Source organism: Sciurus carolinensis, chromosome 2, assembly GCF_902686445.1.
Source record: "Sciurus carolinensis chromosome 2, mSciCar1.2, whole genome shotgun sequence".
In the NCBI taxonomy this organism is placed as follows: domain Eukaryota; kingdom Metazoa; phylum Chordata; class Mammalia; order Rodentia; family Sciuridae; genus Sciurus; species Sciurus carolinensis.
The window spans coordinates 194,429,900-194,455,962 of record NC_062214.1 but is presented as its reverse complement, the minus strand read 5'-3'; the positions used below and the strand labels follow the sequence as shown (position 1 = coordinate 194,455,962).

Below are 26,063 nucleotides of genomic sequence, written 5' to 3'. Positions count from 1 at the left end.
TGCCTCTGGGTTGGGTGCATTTAGGTACCCGGAGCTAATTAAGGTGTTTGATAGATTTCAATTGGAGTATGAGTTCTTGCCAGAAACATCAACGATTCGATTCCCCAAGCACAATGCAGAGTGTTCAATCCACTAATGCTTTATACATTACCGTGTTCCTTCCCAGCCGGAATGTGTGGTCTGGGTACAATACCGAACCGGTCCCCAAACAGGCGTCCTCACTCTTCAGTTCTCTAATTGTCCCTGTTAAGCAGATACAAATAATGAAACTGCAGATGCCTGTGCTAAATCCCAGCAGCTGACGAATCCATCGTTTGCATCCGGAGGTCCAAATACAGATTTTTAACAATTGACCATAAATCTGCGCTACTTAGAATCCAGATCATCAGGGTGGTGTGGACACAGGTCGGAGATGGGCTCTTTGCTCCTGTTCCGTGTTCCATTTCATGATGCTTGTGGGAAAGAGACAGAGAGGGAGGCAGAGGGGCTTTGTTGCAAGTTCAAATGGTGGATGTTATTGCCACATCCATATTTTAGAAGCCATTGTTGTTTCAAAGATCCCAAAGGCTTAAAATCACAGTGAAATCAATTTTTTAAAAAAAGACCCAGATTAAACTAATATCAGAATGCACAGCAATCCAGTCTCTCAGTTTTCCCTGGGTGGCATTAATTATCTTTTGTTGTAGCAAATTGTCTGCCTTGTAAATTGAGCCGAAAGAGCATCTTCAAGCCGATGCATGTTTTAGTACGTACATAACGGAACAACTTTTAAACTTCCATGTTCTACAGAAATATTATTCCATCGTCAATAATGCATCTGCAGTTAAAACCGTGCGGTGGAGCGTCCTCAGTCCGCAGCCTTGGCCCTTCTCTATTAATCAGGAGCGAAGCCACTTCCGGGTTTTCTAGGATACAAGCTACCTTTGCTGAATTCACTCGAAAGCATGCCTGGCTGTTTCTAAAACTACAAAACAACAGCTGAGCACTCCCAGAGCCCTTTTCCTTTTGCTTTTCTAGCTCTAGAAGGCATATCTGAAGCAAGGTGTCGGCTGGTTTTTATTTTTATTTTTTGGTAAGCTCCCCCTTGCAGTACCCTCATTAGCTGCGCCTTTCCGAGAGATGCTGGCCTGACTCATGCTTCTCTCTCCTCTGTTCTTCCATAAGCCAGTGCTTCCCCCTCACTTCCTTTGTAGTGCATCACAGCACAGATAGGAGTTCTCAGCGCCTGGGCTTGGGGTGGGGGAAGAGCTCTCCACTGAGTCAGACTTGTCTACAACTCCAGCTTAGCATTTACTGAAACTTCCTCTGTCTCAAACTGCTTAAGGATACGAACTAATTAATCCTCCCAGCCTCATAAAACCCTTGTTAGGAAGGTGATCATTATTGCCCCTCCCCATTTCCTACCACCAGACACCTCATTGTCGCTCCAGTTCCTAGCGACAGCGGCTGACAGCCAGAGTTGGAACTGAAAATTCCCTTCTGAATCCCAGTGCTTTCCCCAGATGAACCTTTTTAAACTCTTTTTCTTTCTCGTCTGTGCTCTGAATAGAGCCGGTTGATGGTCACCAGACCCCTGAATTCAAACTCTTGTGTGTGTGCGTGCGTGCGTGCGTGCGTGCGTGCGTGCGTGTGTGTGTGTGTTCCAAACAGCACTTTCCCCATCCAGGAAAATGGTCCCCTTTGCACTTTCAGTGAGACCATTTGGAGACACAGTGACATGAGGGAATGCGGCAGAGAGACCCTTTTGCACACCAGAAGCCACATGCGCAAGGCACATCAGCACCACTCTGATCTCTGTATACGCGAGGGGCGAGGGTGGGATTTGGTGGAGTCTGATCATCTACATGAACAATATTTCTCCCAAGTCGACCAACTGGGTGATGCCAGTCCCTACCAAATTTGAATTGATGACTCAACTAGAGAATTAAAATTAGCAAGGCAAGAAAATTCCAAATGAGGTGAGAAAGCTGTAGAAATAGTTCCAGATCCCCTAGTACCAAGCCATTCAATATCATTTCTGATGACAGGGACAGAGCTAGGAACATTCAATGTGGGTGTGAATCTTTTTCATATACGAGGAGCTGGGTAAGTATTTTTTAAGGAAAATAATACATGAATCAGGAGCAGTGAATTTGGTTTAACCTCTTGCAGTCTGCAGATATGGAGACAGCAGGCAAGGGTGCTCCTTGGCTTCCTAGAGCCTGTTCACCCTTCATATAGCTAAATAATAGTCAGAAATCTGCTAGTGTTCCAAGCCCTGGTGTTATTTGTAGAAAAAAATAAGAGGCAAACAATTCATGTTTTAACTAAAATGTTGTTCTTAAATTCAGTACATGGAATCAACCAAACGGTTGATGAAAGGCAAGTTTTGTGGTCCTGCCCCTGCTATCAGGTGACAACACAAGAAACCCTCTTCCAATCCAGCAAAGCCGTAATTGAGTGTTAATGGCACCTAGGAATTTGCTGTAATTTTCAGAAACGACATAAAATAATTCTAGAAGAGATGTCAGGAAGCTCAAAAGGCCTCTCTTGTCTCTTTATTCTTCTGGGTTTGAGAGCTCCGAAATATTTTAGAAGTGTAAGGAGAGAGATAAGGACCATATTAGGGACCTTATTAATATTCAGATAAATATGATTTGCTTAGAACCTCCACTGTTATTGGCTTGCAAGTTAGAATAAGTCAATCCACAGATAAGATCAGCATATCACGTTTATCCTCTTATTTAGTCAAGAGTTTATAGATCTGGAGGAACAGAAACCAGCAGAGATGGTTTACTTCTGAATTTGTCATATTCCTGTGAAAATGAAAAGGTTTGTCTTCTCTTTGCACAGATTTTTTTTTTTTTAAAGCACCAGAAATGAAGCCCAAATTGGTAAGATGCTGTTGTTGGGTCTTAATGTTGCTACAAAGTTATCTGAGTACATTTAAGAGGGAGGATCTTTGTTAAAAAGAAAACAACAAAAACAAATGAAACTGTCTGCAGAGACAGGAGGAGTTCCCATTTCTACTGACACTTCTTATCTTGATTCTTTCCAAATTTTTGTAAAGACATAAGATAAAATATAACAGCTCCCAAGGCAAAGATAACATTGTAGAATCTAACAGGGCCCAACCTGCGGCTAAGTGTTGAGAATCGTTCAAAGAATTTTAAATCAAAAGCTTGATTTGGGGATCACGGATGTGCTCAGTCTGCCCCTGCTGCGGGACTTGTTACAGACAGCACCCCCAGAGCATCAGGACAGTCACACAGGTTAATAAAATCACACAATGATTTGGCGAAATGATTTTTGATTTCTGAACTATTCCTCTATAAAGCAACTATTTCCCTATCCCTCTTGAAGGGGCTGAGACCATGGAGGATTATCTGCTGGAATGCATTGGGAAGCTGGGGGTGGGGGAGTAGGGAAATCTTTGGGAGTTCAAAAAGCTTTTTGACATCTGCTGTGTGTGTGTGTGTGTGTGTGTGTGTGTGTGTGTAAAGATGGTGTAGAGAATGTGGCATTTTTTTTCCATCTGATCCAGTCTGTGAGAAGCCCCAGCTCTGGGCAGAGCAAAGTCGGCTGCAGCAGGTGCTGCAGAATTAACCTGAAGTTTCCTGTTAGTTCAGGCCCTACCCTTTCTCCTCTTCATTTTCTTAGGTTGGTGACCTGCACCCTTTTGTGGGGTGTACTTGTGACTTATTCTAACAAAGACTTGGCAAATTAGGGGTGGGAGGCTGCAGTGACCTCGGAAGGGCACTGGGTGCCCCCTCTCCTGCCTGGGGTCTAGAGGAAGGGGTGAGGCCGGCACCGCGGGCCCAGCTCGGCCACCTCCTCCCTCCCCGCCAGCTGCCTGCTGTCTGGGCATCAAGTGCGGGAAACATTAGCGTGGGCCAGCTGCCGGAGCCGGGCGGGGTCGAGGGAGAGGTCAAGGTCGGCCGAGAGGCGGCTATTGATCCAGCTTGGAACGCGAGACAGGGAGCGCCGCAAGACTAAAGGGGGAGCTGTGAGACCAGACATTAACAGCTTTCAGCGCTAATGATGCCCGTGCCAGACGGGCAGAGGGAAAAAGAGGAGACTGGAGTGGCAGCGGGGATCGCTCGCTGCCTGCGCCGGGCCGCCTCCCGGGAGAGGAGGAGGAGGAGGAGGAGGAAGAGGCGCAGGAGGAGGAGGAGGGGAAAGTGAAGGCGGAGGGCGAAGGGGCCAGCGCAGGGCTGGGCAGGGCAGCCTCTCCCCGGCTGCCGCGAGGTGGAGCGCGCCGGCGGGCGGCGGCTTGTCCGGCCCTGCGCCTGCCCGCCCGCGCGTCCCTCTTCCCGCCGTCGGGGCAGAGCGGGGCCAAGGAGGAAGTGCTCTTTGGGTCAGTCCGGGCCCGCGCCGCCCCCTGCCCGCCACTTCCTGCCGGGGGTGGGGCAGGTGTGCCCCCTCCCCAGGCCCGGCAGCCCGACCGCGCGCGAGTTGGCAGCTGCAGCTGGGACCCCCGAGCTCCCTTGCGCAGCCGGTGGAGGGGCCCTCTTTCCTGAGGGGGCCTTCCCGCTTCCCGCCGCTACTGACCGGGTCCCCTTTCCTTGTAATCAACCACGGGAGGGTGAGGGTCATGTGTCGGGATTTCGCGCCTGGGGCCGCAGGCGGCGCAGGGAGGCTGGCACGCTGCGGCACTTGGAGTCCAGACCTGCCCCTGATGCGGTGTGTGTCTTGGTCAAAGTGCTAACCCTCTCTGGGCGTCACATCTCCACTTCTCAGAAAGAGAGGGCTAGTTGATCTCTCAAATCCAAGAGCCTGGGCGAATCGAGATGGCCACTCTCTGAATTTCTTAAGAAGTTTATTAAAGGTGGGTGTGGGCATTAAAAAAAGGTGGCCACTTCATTGAAAAGGTTTTCTTGGGGCAGGATGGGAGGAGAGGGACGCACTTTTAGACTGGACCACGTGGAGGTGTATGTGTGTGTGGTGGGGGGTGGTGGCGAGGTAGTGGGCAGCTGCGTGCAGCCTGCCAGGCCGGGGAGGAGAGGCAATCCCGCCCCTACCCTGCGTCACCACCCGCTCAGCCTCACGTCCGCCGACCCTGCAGCCCACAGTCCGCAGAACTGCAAGCCAGGGCACATTTTATTGTTATTATTTTTGGGGAGGTGGGCGGGAAAGAGCTCTCTCTGTCCTGGCTCAACCGGCACTGTGCCTAAGTTGTTGCGGTCGCCCCACCCAAGGCCTTCAGGACGAACAAAAAGCCCAGGTGCCCCCAGAGGAAAGGCCCCGAGGGAGGCGGTGAGCCTGGAGGCGTCCCGGCCTGGCCGCTCCTGGGTTGAGGCCGCGGGAGCCGGGCCCGGGGCGGGGTGGGTGCAGTCCTGCTCACCAGGGAAGCCCTGCGGGACCCAGGCCCCGACCCGCCCAGGCCGCCTACCGGCGGAGACCAGAGAAACCCTGAGAAGGTAGAGGGGTCCAGACGTTTGGCGCACCCAGCCCCGCAGGCCAGGTCATCAAATAGGATGTGTTGGTAGCGACCTGGGGAAAGGCGGCGGGAGGGGCGGTGTCCGCGGGGACTGCGGCCTGGCCTTGTCTGAGGGCCAGGACAGACCCCCACAACTCCTCTTGTCCTCGCCGCCCGGAGATCAAACGGCTGACAAGGCAGCTGTGTCCTTCCCATTCTGACAGGCAATTTCAAGTCCTATCCTGGGCCGAGGAGCAGGGGGGAGGTGACTTGCAGGTTGCAGTGATTGTCAGAAGGGGGAGGGACGGAACTGGGGGGCCTCGTGGAGTCATCCTTCTGCAGATAGGTGGCCACACCCACTTCAGGGTCAGCAAGTGCTGATACCTCTCCCACGTGAAGCCCCCCTCCCGCCCCGCCCCTTGCCCCCATGCTTTCGGCAGACCCTGGCATTAGGGGGTGGGCCATGTTTGACCTCTAGGAGTTAATGGGGTGTAGAGGGCAAAGATTTGGGTGAAAACCCGTTCTGCAATGGGACTCAAAAAAGGTCTCAGATACCTGTGCTCCCACACCCCACGTGCTTTTGACCGTGGCCTCCTAGTATCCTTCATTTCATCCACCTCATTTTGCCAGTCTGTAACACCAGGGTTTATATGGAGGCACTTTTTGGAAGTTTAGCCCCAAGCCCCCAATAAAACAAAAGTAAAAGCAACCAAGCTACTTTTCCAGGGAAGCGAAGCGATTGATTATATCTCTAGTTCTCAGGTCGACCCCAACCATTCCCCACAGCCCCCCTTTCCCCAAGTCCGAAAGACATTTTGGGTGGGTGGAGACTTTCATTGATTCAATTTACTAAACTCACACAGCACCCCGCCCCCCTTCTCAGGGGGTCCTGGTCCTGGGAGGGAAGGAGGGTTAAGGATTTTCTTTTATATAAAAATAAACTGCCCACCGCGCAACTCCCCTCCCCCCAGCTCTTGAGCAGCGGGTGCTCTGGGATAAGACCAGCGCACAAAAACGCGGTTTGCACGTGTGGCCGGCTTGGGCTGCGGGTGTGCGCACGGGCGAGTGTGTGTGTGTGTATGTGTGTGTGTATGTGTGCGCGCGCGCGTGTCTCTGTGTGCTTTCTTGTTCTCTTACAGGGTACAATGTTAAAAAGCCACCGCTAGTCGCCCCCAGTGCTCCGACTCTCTGGGTCTTTTTGTCTCTAGTGCAGATTAAACGTCACGTCCGCACTTGAACTTGAATTTTATCCCATTGTACAGAGGCAGCCCCAGCCATAGAGAGACCGAGAGCTCCCAGAGAACCCGGACTCCGCCATCTTCACGTTGCAATCTATAGCTCCCAGTCCGCGCCCGCACCGACCCAGGCGCACTGGGCGAGCCGCCCCTCAGCCCGCTCCCCCTGGGCCCGCGGCGCCGGGGGAGCGCTGGGGAGCGCTCGCGGGGACTCGGCAGCCCCTCCGGCCGGCGCCAGCCTGCCAGGTGAACTGGGAAGCAGCCGCTCTTGGAGTCCCCCCCAGAGCCTCGGAAGGGTCAATCTCCGAGAAAAAAACAGGCAGCCCGCAGAAAACCCAGAAACAACCGAACCGCGGCAGTTTTACATTGCTTTGGGTTTTTTGAGGGGGCGGGGTGAGGGGGTACGAGACAAGTCCCCAAGTTTTCTTTGCTTTTTCTTCTTCTTCTTCTTCTTCTTCTTCTTTTTTTTTTAAATTTGTTTGCATTTTTCCTTTCTCCCCTTCTGGTGGAAGTGCGCGTTCCACCTACCAGACCCTGAAAGAAAGTGTCAGGAGCCGGTGCAAAATCCGGTTTAAGTTCAAGAAGACATTTAGAAGTCCAAGAGGCCAAGCAGTTTGAAGAAGTGTAAGAGATTTTTTTTCCTTCGAAAGAATATATTTTTTAAAGAAACCAGCCAGTCCGCGGCCAGCTACAGCAGTTTTTTTTTTTTTTTTGCATCTTTTCTCATTTTAGATCGAGAGGTCTTTCTTGTTTTATTATTTTCTTTTTCTTTTTGCAAACAAAACAAAAAACAGCATAGAAGAAAGAGCAAAATAAAGAAGAAGAAGAGGAGGAAGAGAGGGCAAGAGAGGAAGGGAAAAAAAAAAAAAACCAACCCGGGCAGAGGAGGAGGCGCGGCGGCGCGGCGGCGGCGGCGGCGGCGGCGGCTCAGACCCCCTCCCCGGCCCCCATCAGTGCAGCTCTCCGGGCGATGCCAGAATAGATGCCGGGGCAATGTCCCGCCGAAAACAGGGCAACCCGCAGCACTTGTCCCAGAGGGAGCTCATCACCCGTAAGTGTCTGCGGCGTGCGCGAGAGGGGCCGAAGAATGGGGCTTCGGGCGCCCGGAGCGGGGGACACCGAGCTCGGCGCAGCCAGGCCCGGCCGGGCGCCGGGGCCGCTCGCTTGCTGGCAGAGGCAGTGGTGTCCGCCCGCGGCATGGTGGGGGGCGGGGGGCCAAGGAAAGTTTCTTTGCAGCCGGGGAAGCCGGGGCGCTGCGCAGCCACTCGCGCCTCGGGCTCGGGGGCCTGCGGAGCCGGCTCCGGGCCGGGGAGGGGGCGCGCAGCCCGGAGAAGGTGTGTGTGTGCTCGCCGAGCCCGGCTGGACGCTAGCCCCTCCGAGCGGCGTGTGTGGCGGCGGCGGCGCTGGTGGCGGGGTTTGGAGAGGAGGGGGAGGGGGCTGGGGGAGCGGAGGGGGAGGGGGGAGCCGGGAAGTGGGGAAAAGTTGGCGAGCGCGTGGGTCCGCGCTGACGGCGCGGGCGGAGGAGACTGGGGTGCGCTCCGGCCTGGGGGAACCGCTGAACGAGGGGTGGCCGCCGGCTCCCGGTTCTCGGTCGCTGCGCCCGGGCCGGCAGGGCGCCGGCCACGCCAGTCCTAGGATTCCGTAGCCGCCTTTCCCTCCCCTCCTCTTGCTATTTGCAAAAGAATCCAGCTGCGCGGCTGTTTGCCGGGCACAAGCACCCCCTCCCCATTTCCCCACCTCCGTCTCCTGGGACGATCTGCCTGATTTCCCCCACTCCGAAGGGGGGAAAAATGGTGGTGGGGGTGGGAAATGGGGTGGGTGAAAAATCCCCGCCACGGTGAAAAAAAAAAAGGTTGTCAGGAGTGGGCAGAGAGGGATGCGCCTGTAAAATAGTCAAAATTAAAAAAAAAATAAAAAGGAAGAAGAAGAAAAGAGGCCTCTCAATCTCTTATCCATCTTTCTGTCTCGGTATCTTTCATCTTCCCTATCTAAATAAACAAGGCAGGTCGTAGTGGAAATCCACCGAATGGAATCGTGTGGATTTCAAGCAAGTGGCGGGGCGTGCAGAGTCAGGCGGCCGGGACACGCAGCAGTTCCCAACGCTCCAGCTGGGTTTATTTAGAAAAGAAAAATAGCGAGCGCGAGCGGCCCAGGTACGGTGTTTCAAGGGGAGCCCTCCCGGGTTCCCGCTCTGTTGCACAGGGAAGGTCCGCTCGCATCGCTCCCAGCCCGCCGCAGCCCGCCGGGGACGCTTCCTCGCGGCGCGCGAACATTTCCCCGCCGTTCCTTTCTGTCGCGGTGCCTGGGTCGCCGTTGCTTTTTTATTTATTTTTTATTGCAATGGAAATAAAACATCCTCTGGGTGCCATCGAGACCGGAGGCAAGTTGTATTCCTGCAATCCTCCGCGCACCTCGCCCGGCTAGGGCCGGGCTCCGGGCGCAGAGCTGGAGAGGTCTGCGCGCTCAATCGCCGCCGAGGACTGGCTGCCGGGCGGCCGAGAGCCGAATATTTATGTTATATTTTAAAAAATTTAAATAAATAAATAAATATATAAAGGGGTTCTCCCCTCCCCTGAAAACCCAGCATAGGAACCATCTGCTCGGAGCAATTGCTGTTGCCATCTCTCCTTTGTTACAGCACATACATTAGTAAGAATTTGTGGATTTATTATTATTATTATTTTGGGGGGGAGGAATAGATATTAATGCGGGCTTCTTGGGAGAGGGATGCCTTTTTGGAGGGAGGGAAGAGGACTTCTTTTTTATTTTTCGCTATTGTAACATCAAAGAAGAGTCGCTGGTTGCATTTAAAACAAAATGTTTTGCAACCAGATTTGAGCGTGGTTTGATCAAGGTCCTTTTCGCCAGTTGACATTTCGTTCCTTCACCAAGCCACAGCAATTGCTTATGCTTATTCTACACTCCCCCCCTTTAGATGGGGTGGTTGTTAAAACGTCTCTACTTGCAGACGCCTAATTTCTCCAGGAGGCAATTTGCCCCACGGAGCCTCTGTATAATTGCAAGGGTTGTTTTTGAGGAGGGGGAAGTGGGGGGGATTGGGGAAGGGGGAGATGTTGGGGTTGCGTTGCCGAGCTGGCAGCCGAGACAGGAGCCTTTGCAGTTGTGTGTGAGGGGAAAGAGGCAGGTAGGTTTGCTCTGCTTTTGCTCTCCCCTCTCCTGGCATTCCTGGGACATCAGGAGGAAACCCTGGGCAGGAGGACGGGTGGCAGCTGGGCATGGGGCGAGGGGTGCCTGGTGCAACATCCTTCCATCTGGGGAAAGCCAACTGATACTGGAGCAGGGGCAGCGAGGGAAAGAGAAGCAAAGAAGGGTGGTGGGGAGAAGGAGGGACGGAGAGGAGGGGTGAAGCAGTCTGCCTGCCTTCCTGGGACATAGGGAGCCCTGGTTTGTGCAGGGGTTTGAACAGGGAGCGTGGTCCAACCCGTTCTCAGACAAGGCTACTTATTATCCAAAAGCAGCTGGCTTTTCTGCCTGTCCTGTGTCACCCGGGAGGTGGGAGCAAGCAGGGGAAAGGCAGGAATCAGATGCAGTTGAGGCTGCAGGGCCTGAGAACTTGCCTTTCTCTAGATTGTACAGGAGCCCTGGACTTAGTGTGCCCTGGAACCCAGGCTAGCAAAGCAGGTGCGGTCACAAATCCCACCTGGTGATCATGTTTGAGATTTTTAAATATGAAAGAACCCACCTAAAACGTGGCGCCTCCTGATCAGTTGGGCGGCAGCCCCTGGGCCTGTGGGGCAGCAGTCTTGGGTTCTTTAGGGATGATGCAACTTAGGATAACTGATGGCCTGGGAGGCCAGAAGAGCACACAAATAGCCTCCGTGTTCTTGGTCGGGGGTAGGGAGAGGGGCTGCGTAATGAGTTAGTTCAATTTACAGACAGGGCTGGTGGGAAGAGGAGCAAGGTAGAAGAGAGAGCGGGGGAGACAGCTGGAAATGAAAACCTGGCTTCTGGTTTGTTTCAGAATGTTTGACCCAGATGGATATAGCTTTTAAAACTGGAGGACAGTCACAGCTATTAATAAAAACAATCGCAAAACAACACCGTAACATCAGTGCAAGGGGAGGGAAGGGGCAGCGACTGACCAGGCAGCGGAGGGACCCAGAGCCAGCGGAGCCAGACAGGGCCAGGGTGAAGGGAGATGCACTCAGGTCCTTGGTGGGGCTTGAGGCTGTCTGAAGAAACAGAACTAACTAGGATGTCCATGGTAAATTATGTAACCCCAATTAGGTGAATTTTCAGCAACCCACCAACAGGTTTCCTCGGAAGATCAATAATTTTCGGTATGAATTCATGATTTTGCAAAACAAACAGAGACCCAGGATTTGACGGGGAAGTTAAACTAACTGTGTTAATTCCACGGTTGCCTTTTAAATTAGCTTTTGCTCTAACTGTATGTTTTGAAGGTGGCTGTGCTCACAATTACCCTAACTCCCCAGGGGATGGTATATCTACAGTGGTCCACTTATCTTTCAAAACTGGGCCTCTGATAAATTTCATAAGACATGGGCCCTCCTTTTCTTCCGTTTTTTTTTTTTTTTTTTTTTCTTTTTTCTTTTTTGGTAGTTGGGTGGGGGCAGTGAAGTTTGTCTCCCTTCTGCACAGAAGGGAACCCCATATCATTAGAAGTGTGATATGTCAGCTGCTTCGATTCCACGGGAGAATAGGAACGTGCTCATCCAAGGTGTTATGCCAGGCTGGTTTTATTCATTTGTAATTCACACCTGAGAGAAAACAGCCGTGAGCATATTTTAACAACTCCTAATATTTTTAAAGGGTATTTTTTTTTCCTACCTGAAGATTTTGTACATAGGCATATTTCTTTTTTGGCGGCGGGGGGTGGGGGGCGTTGCTGAGCCTTGATGTTGGTGTTTTCTGCCTGGCCTTCAGAATATTTTGTACCAGAAAAGGAATCATTTCTCCAGTTCTAGGGTGAACGCAGTTGTGTCTGTGAAGCGGGCCTGAGAAGCATCCAAGGGGGCTGGGATCAGAGGGTTGGGTGAGACGCATTGGTGACCACTGTACAGGACCCAGGAGGTCTTCCTTGATGGAAGGGAGAGCCAACTTTGGGTGCATTTGACAGTAATGAGAATGATGTCTCAGGGGAAGCGAAACATGTAAACAGTCCGATTGTGGAGCCCGGTTTCCAACTGAGGCGTAAGCATGCCAGTTTCCAGGGCCTTATCAGAAGGGAACGCTGGGCTCAATCTTCAGGCCACACGGCCGGTTCCATGCCTCACCTTCGCCCTGTGCGTCTCTTGTCTCGCCTGCTTTGCATTCTCTGTTGTTTGTTGTGATAAAATACTTTCCAAAATAAACTTTCAGTGGAACTGGCTTTTGGTTCATGGCAAGCCTGAAATGCTAGGCTCCGCCTGGCGCAGCTCCACAGCTAGGGGGAGCTCGGTGCCCGTGTCATGGCTGGTGGCGCCCCTGCTACAATGGCGAGGAACGGGCTTCCATCAGCAGCCGGCAGTTTACGTTGCTGCAAAATGTCTTAAGTGTGAAGTTGTAATATTGATTTTCCTGTAGAGATTCGTGCAGGACAAAATGAGAATATAAGTTTGAGAAATCTATTTTCGAGCCACCGCCATTGATTTACAAGACTTTACTTGACAGATGGAGGCGTTTTCCTTTTTCTTTAATTTTCTTTTTCTTTTCTCTCTCTCTTCTTTCTTTTTCTTTTTTCTTTTCTTTCTTTCTTTCCTTCCTTCTCTTTCTTTCTAACAATTAAAATCGTTAGTTTGGAATGAGGGGTTTCCCCGCTTTGTCTGTGGTCTTGACGTTCTGAGAATTCCATTCTGTTGTTAAGGCATTTGTGATCCAGTCGGGGGTTCTGGGAAGAGTTCATCACTTTGGGTCGGGCATACCATCCCCTTCTGCGTTGTATGTCACAGATCTGGGAACACAGAGAATTGCTGCTTTGGGGAGTCATGTACCTAAAACAGCTTGATGAATGGAAATCCTTTCAGCTCAGATTTTATAACACTTGGGTTCTCAATTCCATTTATTAGGTAATGCTCTCACTCTACTGAAGGAAATAGCACTATTCCCCAAAGATATCAGATGCCAACTCAAGTAATGTGCTGAACTTGGTATGGAAGGAGCGTGTGCTTGCTTTCACCCCAGGCAGTGCCCTTCGTGGATGGCATGGAAGGAGACCATTCCCCCAGACGTGTCATTTAGTGCTGGGGAATATGTGTGCTTTGGTCACGGGACTTCTGGGTCTGTACCGTCTTCTTTACCAAGCTGGACAAATCTTCAGACAGCACAGTCTGATGCTTGAGTTCAGTATGTGAGCAGAAGAGGTTGCCCTGCCGCAGGAAAGAGTGCTTTATTCTAACCTGAAAGAGAGATAAATTAGGTCAGACGAAAGCCGAGCGCTGTCATCGGCTGGAGGAAGAGGGCCAGCCATTTATCTGATGATTTCTCTACTTCGGTTAATGTTCGAATGGAGCCGGTTGTAAGCGTTTAGCGACAGCAAGCTCACCAGACAACTTGGGGAGGAAGAGCCACGGTCACCTCGCAGGCTCTGGCCCTGCAGTGGCTCCTGGCCTGCAGAAGACTGTTAAGAGCATTCCCGTCCTTTGCCTGGGAACTTAGGGAGCTCTGCAGGGAGACTGAACACTGGCCACAGGCATGGCAGGCCAAACAATGAGCGGGGGAGGGAGAGTGGGGGTCTTGTCCTTGGGGATGCTCTCCACTCATCTCCAGGGGCTGAAGGGAGGGCCTCTGGCTGCCTGGTCGGGCCTCACCTTTAACCGGAACTCTCTAAGGACTTTGGCTTCTGGTGTCACATCTGGGGAGGACAAGGGGAAAATAAATGCTCTCTGGGGACCATGCCCTGTACGGCACGGCCCAGTTACTGATACTAGCTGAACTGCCCTCCTTGACGATGGAGCTAGTTGTAGGCACACTTACGTAGGTTTTAACGGGAAGGGGTCACCAAAGAATGCTGGGGGCAAGGGGACTGTCCCAGGGATGAACGTCAGTGTCATCCAGCTACTGAGTCTGGCTCTGTCACTTTGCAGTACAGTTTATTTACTCACATGATCCAGTGGGGTCTTGTGTGTTCTGTCTTCTCCCTGCTCCCTGCTCCCCGATCCCGCAAATCTGCCTTCCGGCCCCAGGGAGCCCAGTGTCGGTGAGATCCGTTCACATTTTCTCTCTGTGCTCCGCTCCTGGAGAACGACCTCCGAGAGCAGTAAGTGGGTTTTCCCAGGACGCGCACGCGAAGCCCCAGAGCAGCCTATTTGGAGGCGCGTGGAAGCATGGGGACTCACTTCTTGTGTTCTCTTCATGAGCTGGAGAGGGGCTGAGCAGAGTGGCCCTGCTCTTACTGGCCAAAGTGACACTAGACTGCGGTTGGGTGAAGGGTGCTAGATTCATGGGGACTTTGGCCTGGTCTTTTGACATATGCAACTGTTCTGGGTAGTTGCTGAAATTCAAGAAATTCATTCTTTTTTCTTTCTCGGTGTCAGCTGATAATTTGCCTGGGTGTTGAATTAGCCAGCCTGAGCTGTTTCACTGTAATGAAATCCCAGACCACACAAAATTAAGTAACTTCAAAGTAAAAAGAGGGGGAAAATAATCCTCTGTTTTTCCATAACTTTTTTATGACCCCCTTCCACTGAACTGCTGAAATACAAATACATTTGTGAAACATTCTAATGAGTCTTGTAACATGCAGGGCTGACTCAAGAAAGTTGAATGCCAATGTTATTGTGATTAACATGTGCCGCAAATGGATGCCCTGTTCAGATTTTTTTTTTTTTTTTTAAATGGGGTCATGTTGAAATTTCTACCTTGGAAACGAGATGTTGGAAGCAACCCTTGCTCTTGTGATCTTGCTGTCGGGTTCTGAGAATCTGAGTTCTTCCAGCCACAGCCTCATGGTCCAGGGCACCCTATGGAAGTCCTTTTTACTGCTGGCACCTCTGAAAAAGCATGACGCTAAATAAAACAAATCTCTTCATTTGGCCACAAAGAATGCTTTTGTGTCACATCATTATGAGCCCCATGTGGCTCTGAAGATTTAAGGCATTTGCAGTTTTACGGAAGAATGTGTTAAGAAGGTGTTCTAGAGTGGGACATTGTTTTTTCCCACCCCCGCTTTAAGGCAGCTTTTTACTCAAAACATAGGATACTTCATTCTTGGCTGTCGATTTAACCTTTCGTCTGCAGCCTTTTAGTAAGATCTGTGAATACTCTGGATGTGACTTCCTTATTTGTTTGTTCCTTTTTCTGCTTGAGAACTGATGAGACCCAGGTTCCTGAGTTCAGTTTTGGGGATTCTGGACAAGAGGGTGCAGTGGGGGAGGGGAGGAGGCTGGGCTGGGCCCGTGGAGCACCTCGAGGTATTTTGCAGGGGACCATTCTTACTCTGTCCAGATTTTCCAAAGCCAGGCTGGAGTCTTGCAGGGTGGCTGTACTCCTGGGGTTCCCCCTGCACTGTTTAATGTCCCCCTCGTCCTTCGACTGTGAGTGAGGTTCTTTCTCCCTTTAGCCAGAACCCCTTCACTGATTGGGAATCACCACTTCCTGGAACAGGGGCCTGGCCCACACCTTTTCCTGCTGGCCAGGTCAGCAGGAGCCTGGTCATCCTCCCAGAGGGGGAACCCAGGCCCAAGTTGGTGACCATGGCTGCCTGCCCTCTGTCTTCTTCCTAAATGTCAGACTGGTGAAAATTTTACCTCAAGGCATATGCTCTGGTTGGCATGGAGCGGACAGGGTGGTGGCCTTGGTGGACCATCCCTCCACGGACATGGTCTTTGGAGGGTCTCAGGAAGGTGCAAGGCAGTGACACCTGGAACAGGTTGGCCTGTGCAGGTCCGCTGAGCATGGTCAGGGCACAGAGGGCTCCTGTGTGTGATGCTCCCTGCTTCAGACCCTGGCCAGCTGTGCCCTCTGGTCCCTCCCCTCCTCATGTCCTAACCTTGCGTGGTCCTGAGGGGACATCCTTCCCCACACGCCTCGCTCTGACTCCATCTGCGTCTCTGCCGGGCTGCATCACCCCCTCAGCTGGGGGAACTTCATGAAACCTCTTGTCCTGCCTTTAAGCATCATCTGGTCATAGATTATTTTTTCCACCAAGAATTGATTCCTGCTTTCTCCCATCCACCCCACTCCTTGCCCCTCCCCATGGTTGTTATTTTCCCTTGGATCCAATAAATTAAAAATTGATGGCAGCTCAGAAAGTGTTGTGCTCTGTCGCGTGCGCGCCTTGGTGGCGTTTCCGTGTCGCCTGGAGTCTCAGTCCCTCCCCGAACGTTCACAGTGAAGAGAATAAAAAGATCCCTTTGCAGATTACTGGTGAGCAAGGGCTTGCTAGCAGAGGCTGCCACTTCGTAGGAAGCAGGTGCAAAGTCTCCTCGGTGCAGAGCTCGGGCGATGGATGCTGAACATCTCTTGTAAACACGAATACGCATCATGATGGCGGCTGTGACGTTGGCGGCTCACAGTTTTAAGAGCCTGGTGCATTTCTCCCCACCCCTCTCTCCCCCACCAAAACAATAATTGTGCATGTATTTCTTGTGAACTGTGGGTCAGCCATTAAAGATAGAGATTTGGATTTGAATTGACAGAGTGAAGGGAACAAGAGCCCATGGCTGTGTATGGGGTAGTGCACGTGTGTGTGTATGTGTGTGTGTGTGTGTGTGTGTGTGTGTGTGTGTGGTGTGACCACGTGTCTGCAGCGGTGCACACGCCCTGTACTCCCGGGACAGCAGGTGACCGACGTCTTGGCTGGAATTCCCCGTGGGGCAGGTACAGGGGCGGTTGGTAGAGATGGACCCGGGCGGGCGGGCCCCTGGAGCCCTGCGTGTGGGGAAAGAACCCTCCAGGTGAGGTCTTGCTGAGCCCTGGCGGCTGGCTGGCTGGGCGCGTGCTAACCCCATCTCTTCATTTCTGCCTTCTGCCCCAATTTCCTTCCCAGCAGAGCTGCGATGTGGGGAATTTTGCCTTGGGATCGAGGGCTCTCCCTCCACTTAACAGTGATGCCCATTATTATTTGTGAAGCCTGATTTCATTGCTTCTAAATGCGTTTACCAGCTGGGAGGAGGCCCGGCCTTGTAAATAAAATGTGGTTTTGTTGTAAAAGAAAATCTAACTCTGTGTGTATGTGTGCGCACGTGCATGTGCCCGTGGAATATGCATTTGTTCCTACACTTTAGGGCTGAGCATCTCCGAAGCCTCCGCAGTCCTCTGATTTCTGACGTTTGAGCCAGTTGCCGGCTGTATCCATTCATTTTTCCTCTTAATGAGTCAAACGTTGTTGCAATTGCTCTATTTTATTTGCTCATAGTATATAGAAAGCTGTAATATTTTGCAGGGCTGCCTGACACGTGGGGAACTTTCATGAAAGCACCTCTCACTATATCTTTTGACTTATTTTTTAAGGCCCAACTTTGCTGGATGTGACTGTACGAGGGACTGGTTTGTGGGACTTGGGGATTTAAAGGACTGCTTTTATTTGTGTCTTCTCTTTCCTGGGGCTTCCTCCTCTCAGGTCAGACCTCTCCCTGCCAGGGCAGAGGCCTGGTCCTCCGAGGGGGTGCCGAGTTGGGCTTAGGTATGAATCAGGTGTCCACATGCAGAGGAGGGGGTCCTGAGGACTGGGTGTGTTCTCGCCTGCTTCTTGGGGCTTGGCTGAGTGGTTCTTTCTCCTTTTCTTTCTTTCGTTATCGATACAGTTCTAAGAAGGGACACACGCGCACCCTGTAACACACACACACACACACACACGCACCCTGTAACACACACACACACACACACACACACACACACACACACGCACATACGCATACACTCAACAGGCCCAGCCCGTATCCGCCTGCCAGCGGAAATGAAACCACAGTCTTTGGGGTGTCGTTGCCGGGCCTGAGCCTGAGCTTCAGGCCCTGAGCTGCCTTGGTCACCAGCTTTGACCCAGAAGTAGGGTGGTTTGGGGTCCAGGGAGACTCTGCTGCCTGGTGCAGACCTTCCCCCCAGGTTCACATGGAGCTGCAGCCTGCGGGTGGGGAGAGGAATCCAGTCTGTGCAGTTGACAGGGTGGACATGCTGTCATCTCAGGAGTTTTGTTTTCAAGGCTGGAAGTTGGAGGGGAAGGACAGGGAGAGGGTTTTCTTTTTTTCCCCCCCTCTTTTCTGGTTTCTTTTCCTCCCAACTCTCTTGGAGGCGGTGAACCGGGTCCAGGTCTGGGGGTGGAGACCCACGTTCAGAGCTGAGCCTAGAGCCCTGCCTAGCCCCGGGCTGCCTGTGGGAGGCTGGCAGGGCCTGGTTTCCCAGGTTGGTTGGCTGTGAAGGGACTTGACACTGAAATTGGGACTGTGGCATGGTCACTGGCGCTGCAGACCTTCAGACTCAATTACTGGGGCTCACGGGGCTTGCTTCATGAGGACAGTGTAAAGACAGGGACTGCCGGCACGAGGAGGGAGCACCAGATGTTACACACACACACACAAAAAAAAAAAAAAAAAAAAAATATAGAGAAAGAAGCACTGGTACAGTCTTGGCAAAGGAGGCCTGGACAGGGAGGGACGCTGGCGTCCAGGCCCCTGTGACCTTGGCTCAGTTTAAAATTCATCTGGGTTTCTTTTGAGTCAGAAAATGCATCTGTAGCTTGAAACTTCCTAGCAGAGGGGAGATCTCTCTGCTGGCTAGAACTTCTGCCCGGGAGGGTGGACGTGGCTGGAAATGTTCAGAAAAAAACAATAAAAAAGTCAGCTGAAGAGTCAATTAAAAGACAGAAGGGAGCTCCTGGCGCTTAGCAGGGGCCACCAAGTCGGGAATGTGGATGCCCTGTGGTTGTTATCATTGCTCTGCGGGCAGTCAGCGTGCCAGGCTGCTCAGGGGTGGCGTTTAGACGGAACCAGGTACCTACCTCGCCCCTGTTCCGTTTGAATTCTCAATCTCATTTTGTCCTCTTCTTTTTTTTCTTTTTCTCTTTCTTTTCTTTTCAGCTCATTTCCTTTGTGCTTCTCTCTCTCTCTCTTTTTTAACAAAACAATATTTTGACATCCTCCTCCCATTTATTAGCGCTCCTTCTCTAGAAATGGCGCACAATACATCCTTATATTTCTAAAGAACTGTTTTCACAGCCCTCTCCTTTGGCTCTGAAATTATGTATATGTAATTGGTAATTAAAGGTGCGAGCTTTTCAATATAAACAGTATTGCTCAATGTTAGATCATTAAAGGGAAAAGAGGCACCGAATAATTACCTTTTACGTCCTGACAAACCGTTCACAGGCTTCCAGACTCTCCCTCCAACCCCTGTTCAGCGGGAAGCTTGTGATTACATTTGAACCATAGCAAAGCATCTTTTCATAAAATAAATTGGTAAATTAATTATGTAGCATTGTCTCCAAACTCCTTTTTAAGTAAACTCCGATTTCTTTTTCAAGTGTAATTAATGGTCTGTGGGACCGGCTTTGTGAGGACTGTTTCTTTACCTTGTCGGATCTTTTTGTTCGAGGTCTGCCGACGGCAGATGTAGGATTTCCTCATCGGCGGGGTGTTCTGGGTTCTGCCACTTTTGTGACGCGTTTCTACATTTAATTCATCAAGGGCCCTGCCTGCTTTTCTGTAACCACAGGCAGGAACTCGAGTTGTCATTTCCCTTCTCTGCGATACCTGTTCCTCTCCACGCTCCGTTCATACGTGACGGCCGACGTCACCAGCCCCACGTTCTGTGCTGAGCTCCACACACCGGCTGGCCCGGGCCCTGAGCAAGCCTGTGTTCAGAAAACACACAGCAGTGATTTCTAAGGAGGGGGAAGATGCCACAGAATTTTTTCCTTAAATTATCTGTTCTTTGGCTCTGTCCTGTTGGTAACTTCACTGCCACGGAATGCGCTCCCTTCCTTCCTTCTCCTCTGTGGTTTCCATGATCCTTTCCTAAACACCACACAACTTACAATCTACCTGCCTCCTTGGGTTTCAGACCCCTGGCTGCCCCTGGCTTCTCTGAGGGTCCTGCCCCTTGTGCCTCCTGCCACCCACAGATGTCTGCTCCTGGAACATTCCAGTCCTGGTCTGCTCCAACCTCAGGGAATCTGAACCCTCCCTGTCCCCCTCTTCCCCTTATTGATGACACTTTTGACCCTGGGCTCTGGCAGTGTCCCCTTGAGAAGGTGGCTGCATTTGAAGGCATGCATTAGCTCCAGAATATCTGGATCCTGTGCTCCTTCCAAGCATCGTCCCTCCGACGACAACAGAAGGAAATACACCGGCGACTAAAGACACGAAACATACAGCCTGGTGTGGTATTTATTGAGGAATACCTCTGGAGTCTGAAGATTTTTATTTTTTCTTTTTCTTTTCTGTTTCTGAGAGTGAAAATAAAACCAATCAACAAAAAGGGGACGTGGGCAGCTGAGGGGTGCCGGGGAGTGGACAAAGGAGGGCCAGCCTGCGTCCCTCCGCTGGCCGCCCGCCTCCTGCGCCCTTCCGCAGCATCCTGTGTCCTTCCAGGGTTTCTGGAGCCCGACGCTCACTTGTTGCTTGCAGAGCATGGGGGCTTCTTTCTCTGTCTCGCGAGGACCGGCCCTCCGCGCCGGTCTGGGTGTCTGTTTCCTAGTTTGGTGCAAGGCCAGGGCCCAGGTGGAGAATGTGAGGAGGACGGGCATGAATGGGAGGACAGACATGAGTGGAAGTGTCCCGGGAAGGGAGGGTTGGTGGCTGCCGCCCAGGCAGGGGGACAGACTTGGGCTCCCTGCCCCCAGCCCTGGCTGCCCATGCGGTCACCGGCGGCCTTACACAATGCCGATGTTCGGTTCCCACTGTGGCGGATCGGGAGCGTGGCGCCTGGGCCAGGATGTTTCAGAGCTCCCCAGGTGATGCTCAGGTACCTTGAGGCTTGAGAGAAGCGTCTCCAGTCGACACCACTCAGGATGTGTGTGCCGTGCGTGCATACACGTGTGTTTGCAGGCCATGTTGGGGAGAAACTGGCAGAAAACACGCTAGGAAGCCGTAAAACCAGCACCACCGACGTGATGATCTCTGGGAGCCCTGGTGTCTCTCCCGGCGGGGGGGATGGTGACCCCCTGTCCTGGGGAGGGCGTGGTGAGGCCCAGCAGCCAGCAGCAGAGGGTGCCTGCTTCTTGGTGGGGAAGGTGGGGAAGGAGCGCCGGGTGCCTGTGATCGCCTAAGCCCATCTCTGTCTTCTCTGCCCCTCCCCTGTCTCTCTTCTGTCTCCAGCAGAGGCTGACCACGTGGAGGCCGCCATCCTCGAGGAAGATGAGGGTCTGGAGATAGAGGAGCCGAGCGGCCTGGGGCTGATGGTGGGTGGCCCCGACCCTGACCTGCTCACCTGTGGCCAGTGTCAGATGAACTTCCCCCTGGGGGACATCCTGGTTTTTATAGAGCACAAGAAGAAGCAGTGTGGCGGTAGCCTGGGTGCCTGCTATGACAAAGGCCTGGACAAGGGCAGCCCGCCTCCCTCGCGCTCCGAGCTCAGGAAAGTGTCGGAGCCGGTAGAGATCGGGATCCAGGTCACCCCTGATGAAGACGACCACCTGCTCTCGCCCACGAAAGGCATCTGCCCCAAGCAGGAGAACATTGCAGGTATGGAACGAGGCGCTTACCTGGCCACTGCCAGGCCACCTCCTAGGTCCCATGCCCTCGGTCTGAGAGAGCTGGTGCTGGGGAGCCCCGGGGGGCCTCCAGGATGGCCTCTGGGGCTCCCCTTTCTGAGGGCCCACCATCCAGGTGACCCTCTGGAGGAGACAAGCCTGAGGCTCAGGGAAGCCCTTCTGGCCCGTGCTGGGCGCTTTGCTTTTGGTGAGGGGGCCTGATGGAGAGATGGCCAGGAACACAGAAGGGAAGTTTGGAAGTCTGCGTGGCCCGCTCTCTGCTGGTGGTCTGGGCTCAGTCCCTGGCTTTGGAACTGGACAGTTGTGGGTTGGAGTCTGTTCTTCACAACTTGGACACAGCAGCCTCCCCTGCTGTGAAGTGGGGCTAAGGAAGCCTAGTGTCTGAGGGTCCTCGTGAGGGTCGAGGAGACAGTGTGTGTGGCAGTGCCTGGCAGGTTCCCATGAGTGGGGGCACCCATCTCCCCACCCCTGAGGCTGCTTCTCACGTTGCCTGACCCTAGGGGTGGGTGGGTCTGTGCCCCTGGGGGAGGTTGGACATGCCACCTGGCTAACCTGGACAGCTGGACTCACCACCTGCAGAACAGGTGTGGGGCTTTGCCTGCATCCTCCAGCAAGGTGTGCCCATCCTGGCCACACCATGGCTTGCTGGTCTCCCCCGGGAGTCGCTGCTCTGCGTGCAAACCAGGCTGTTGCTTCTGGTTTATACTTCTGAGCCCAGGGGGTGTGCGGGAAACAGGGGCCCCTGGCCTGGCTCTGTTCCCTGAAAGTGACAGCTTGTCCTAGAGGGGGACAGGCATCAGAGTTCAGGCAGATGAGAGGTGGGATCCTGCTGCTTGACTGCGGGCTGGCTAATTCATGAGCCCAAGCCTCAGTTTCCCCATCTGCCAACAAGGCATGATATCCCCTGCGGACCTGGAATGAGGGATCAATGCGCGGAGCCCCGTAAAGGCGTTTCCAGAGCAGCTCTTCTCCCAGGGGCCCCTCTGGCTCTGCAGCATGCTAGTAGGTGGCTTGCTGGGCAACTGTGTGACTGGGTCCCCAAGGCGTTGTGGTCATGGAGGCTGAACAGGGACTGGAGGGACTGGAGGTGAGGGAGATGGGTGTGGCAGGGACCTCCTATCACCTAGGAGGTGTTGGGTAATTCAGCCAGCCCATCTCCAGCACGTGGCAGCTTTGTGACTTGGGGCCTCACTCTGCCCACCTGTACAATGGGGTCAACGAGGTGGTTTGTGGGTTCCTGCTGGCACATGCTGGGCAGTGGGAGACCCTGGGAACCAGCCTGCACTCTGCACCTTGCCTTTTGGTGGGTGCTCTAGCCCACCAAAGAGATCATATGCTCCTTCCCAGATGCAAGGGGTGATACTTCGATGTTGGGACCAAGACATGAGGAGAGAGAGGTGCTGGGTCTCTTGGCTGTGTGTCTGCCACTCAAGGGACAGTTTCCAGCAGTGGATAAATACCTGCTGTCGGGGTACACAGACTTCAGGGGTGGCCTCTACTGAGGCCCCCATTTATTTCTCAATGCACAGATCTGCAGCTTTTACCCCAAACACCTGAATTCTCGTGTCCCATCGAAGGTGTTTCCAAGGAGAGGTTAGGGTCCCCATGGTGAGGTTTGTTGAAGAAAGTGACTCCATGTGATTTCATGCCGGGAAAGGCTAATCTCCGAGGCAGCTTTGCCCTCATCCTGGGCCCCTCCTGCACCCCATATTTTCCCTTTTCGGGTAGTAAGACTGTAGCCGGCTACAGTATTTTTATTTTATGTGTGACGAAAGATATTCTTGGCCTTTCTGTTCGGCGACAGGACGAATAGATTTCTTCGTTTTAGAAGAAATATGTAAAATAATCCCTCAGAAGTCTAGAGAGATATGTTTGTTCAAAGCATTTAAAATGTTATTTTAATCAAAGACACGCCACCGTCTACACGCTGTGTCAGCTGCCGACGACCATCCCATCCTAACGGCCTGACGCAGGCCTTTCTAGTCCCGTTTTTCCCATTTCCCTCCCTACTTTGGTACCAACTTTTCTTTTCGTTTCTTTCTTTTTTTTTTTTTTTTATTTAATAAAAAGGAAAGATTAAAGAATAAAACTTCAGTGGCTCAAATGTGTAAAGTAATTTAATATGGTAGGAGCATTAATTATTTTAGCTTAATTGAATTCTGAGGACTGCAGTCGTTGCAGTTTTTGAAGACAAGCCCTGTTTATTATTTCTCTGTGTAGATTAACAGTAAAGGAAACACAGATAACTTTCAGTTATTTATTGTAAAATAAATGTGTCAATTCATGTGTAAAGCAAGCTGCTCAAAGATAATTGAGTCTTTATATTTTAAGAGGGGAACTAGGAATCATGGGCGCTTCTCTGCCCGGGCTTCCGGAAACCCGCACGGCTGCTGCCCAGGCCTCTGGCATGGCTGGCCTCGCTGGGCCCCTTGGTCTCCTGCCTCCAGGCCATGGCTCTAAGGGGTCCTCCAGCCGCTTCATGCCCTGCTGTTGTTCCCATGGCCTCGCTGGCCCTGGCCAGTTGCTGGCAAGTGGCGGCAGTTAATTCTTGGGACCCTACCTCTGGCTTTGGCTGCCCAGCGTGGCGGAGCCCAAGGTAAGGTGCCCACATAGATCCACCTGTGCTGAAGCCCTTGGTTTTTGCTTTGCCAGACAGGTCCCAGGCTTTCCTCTCTGCTAGGTGCTTCTAGAAGCAGGGACCCCAGAGATGGATGGGAGGGCTGGCCTAAATATGTGGGATCCCTCCTGTTCTCCAGTCCCCAGGGTGAGGACTACAGTGGACTTGGGTTGGTCATTCCATGGAGCGTGGACCCCGTATCAACCCTTTCCTCAGGATGGTCCTTCTGGAGATGGGTGTGAAAGTCCTATTATTCCTTTTTCCTTCCCCCACCGCTTCTCTCCTTTCTCTCCTTCCTTCTCTCATGATAAATAGGAAGGTGAAGGGAGGAGATTTCTGGAGGACATGCATTTATTCATTCTCTGAGCACCTGTGACCCTTCCCTGTCCTGGACAACCAGGCTCCTGAGAGGAGAGTCCCTAGGAGAGGGAGAGGATGTCTTTGTGGAGACCATGGCCCAGTGTGAGCTGGTCGCAGTCTTGTCCTTGACTTGTGTGATGCTGCTCAAGGCCTGACCTCTAGTGTCCGTCTGCTGTGGACAGCGGAGGTCCCTGGCTGTGTTTCCAGGCCCGCCTGGGGGCAGGGGGTGGAGTTGGTCAGAGGCTCTGCCTTTGGCCTGGAGGTCCACTAACAACTGCCCGTGTGTGAGTCATGGGGGTCCTTAGGTCCCTTCTGATGGCTTCTCCCTGCCTCTGAGGAGGTTCTTCTGGATCACAGAGGTCCGTGTGTGGAGGGGCAGACAGGAGCTCCCTGAACCCTGGGAGGGGAGATGGAAGGGGTTTTAGGTCTGGCAAAGAGCAGAAGTCACTGAGTGAGCAGTTACCTGGGAGGGTGCTTTGAGGAGGGGCAAGGAGGAAGGAACTTGGCTTTTGGGGTTCGAAGGCCCTGTGCAGCCCTATGGAGCTTCACCCTGCTCCCGCCAGTCTCTGACATGTGACTTGACCTCTTAGCCTCAGTTTCCTTGTCTGTGCATCATGTGCTTAATGATAATTGGGTAGTTTTTTTTTGTGTGTGTGTATTACTGGGGTTTGAAGTCAAGGATGGTCTACCAATGAGCTACAACTCCTGGACCTATTTTTAAAACTATTATTTTGGGGCAGGGTCTCAGTAAGTTGCCAAGCAGGCTTTGCATTTTTGATTTTCCTGCCTCAGCCTCTTGAGTTGCTGGGATCACAGTTGCGTGCCACTGTGCCCGGCAGTGCTTGGGGTGTTTATGACGTATTTGTGCCTGGGGCACGTGGACATAGGCATGTGCACACAGGAGCTTCTTGTGCTTTGCTGTCCCCAGCTCTGACACACTTTGGGATGTTTTGAGGAGTAACCTGTGTAGGGTCTCTTTGGAATTGGGCTCCCCATTAGAGTTGGGGTAAACTTCCTTTGGGTCTGAGGATTTCACCTTCAGAAACACTGTCAGAACGAGATAGACCACGGTCACGTTTACCCTCTGTCTTTTGTCACAGTATGTCACTTAGTGATGGTTCTATGCTGAACTTGCCCTGGGGAGGGGATGGGGCCTTGGCGTCTCCTGGGTTGAGTCCTTCGGTCCAGGTGAGGCACCTCACTTTTCTGGCCTGTCTCCTCATCCACACCTACTTGACAGTGTTAAGTAGAGGCTAGAGGAGCTGAGGCATGGGAAACACCTGACCAGCCTGGAGTTGAGCCGGAGGCACCTGACCAAGACGCTTCTAGAAAGCTGAGCTGAGGAAAGTGTGGACCCTGCTTGGCAGCATTCAGGGGACTTGTTTTCTCAGTCCAAACCTTGCACACCTACCTGGGATTTCTAAGTGGTTTCTTCCAGATGCTTCCTTAGCATGGCCCTTCAATAGCCCTGGAGGGAGGTGCCTGGTCACTGGTAATTCAGGTTTCGGGGTTATCACCCCTTCCTTAGCCAAAAGAAGCTGCAACAGGGAGGGTACTGGCTGTCACTCATGGGTTTGCTTTTCCTGCCCCTGCAATCCCCCCGCAAAACTGAACATGAGTTTTCTGGAGAAGTGTAAAGATAGGCAGCAAGCAACTGGAGGTGGCAGATCCCCCTGGGCTGGGAGGTGCCGGGCACCCCCTGCTGTAAAGTTCTTGCCCTCTTTGTCTGTCTTCCTCTGGAACCTGGGAGTGGCCAGGGAGGAGCCCAGGAGGTTCTTACAGCAGGCAAGCTACAGAAGGGACTTCAGTGCGGGTCCCAGTGACCATTGCTAAGCCAGAAGTGTT

The 26,063-nt window shown here is 52.5% G+C and overlaps 1 protein-coding gene across 5 annotated transcripts in view; it reads left to right on the top strand.

Annotated features, from left to right (window-relative positions):
* Nucleotides 1–7,458: 7,458 nt before the first annotated feature.
* Nucleotides 7,459–26,063, top strand: part of Bcl11b (BCL11 transcription factor B) — a 91,867-nt gene continuing 73,262 nt past the window's right edge. For 2 of the 5 annotated variants that reach the window (XM_047542140.1, XM_047542138.1), the window contains exons 1-2: nt 7,459–7,684; nt 20,850–21,212. In XM_047542140.1, coding sequence (XP_047398096.1) covers nt 7,627–7,684; nt 20,850–21,212 — 421 coding nt within the window. In that variant the 5' untranslated portion in view covers nt 7,459–7,626. Of the gene's footprint in view, nt 7,685–16,373; nt 16,491–20,846; nt 21,213–26,063 lie in introns of those variants that run through there. The other 3 variants (XM_047542139.1, XM_047542137.1, XM_047542141.1) reach the window with 2 other exon arrangements.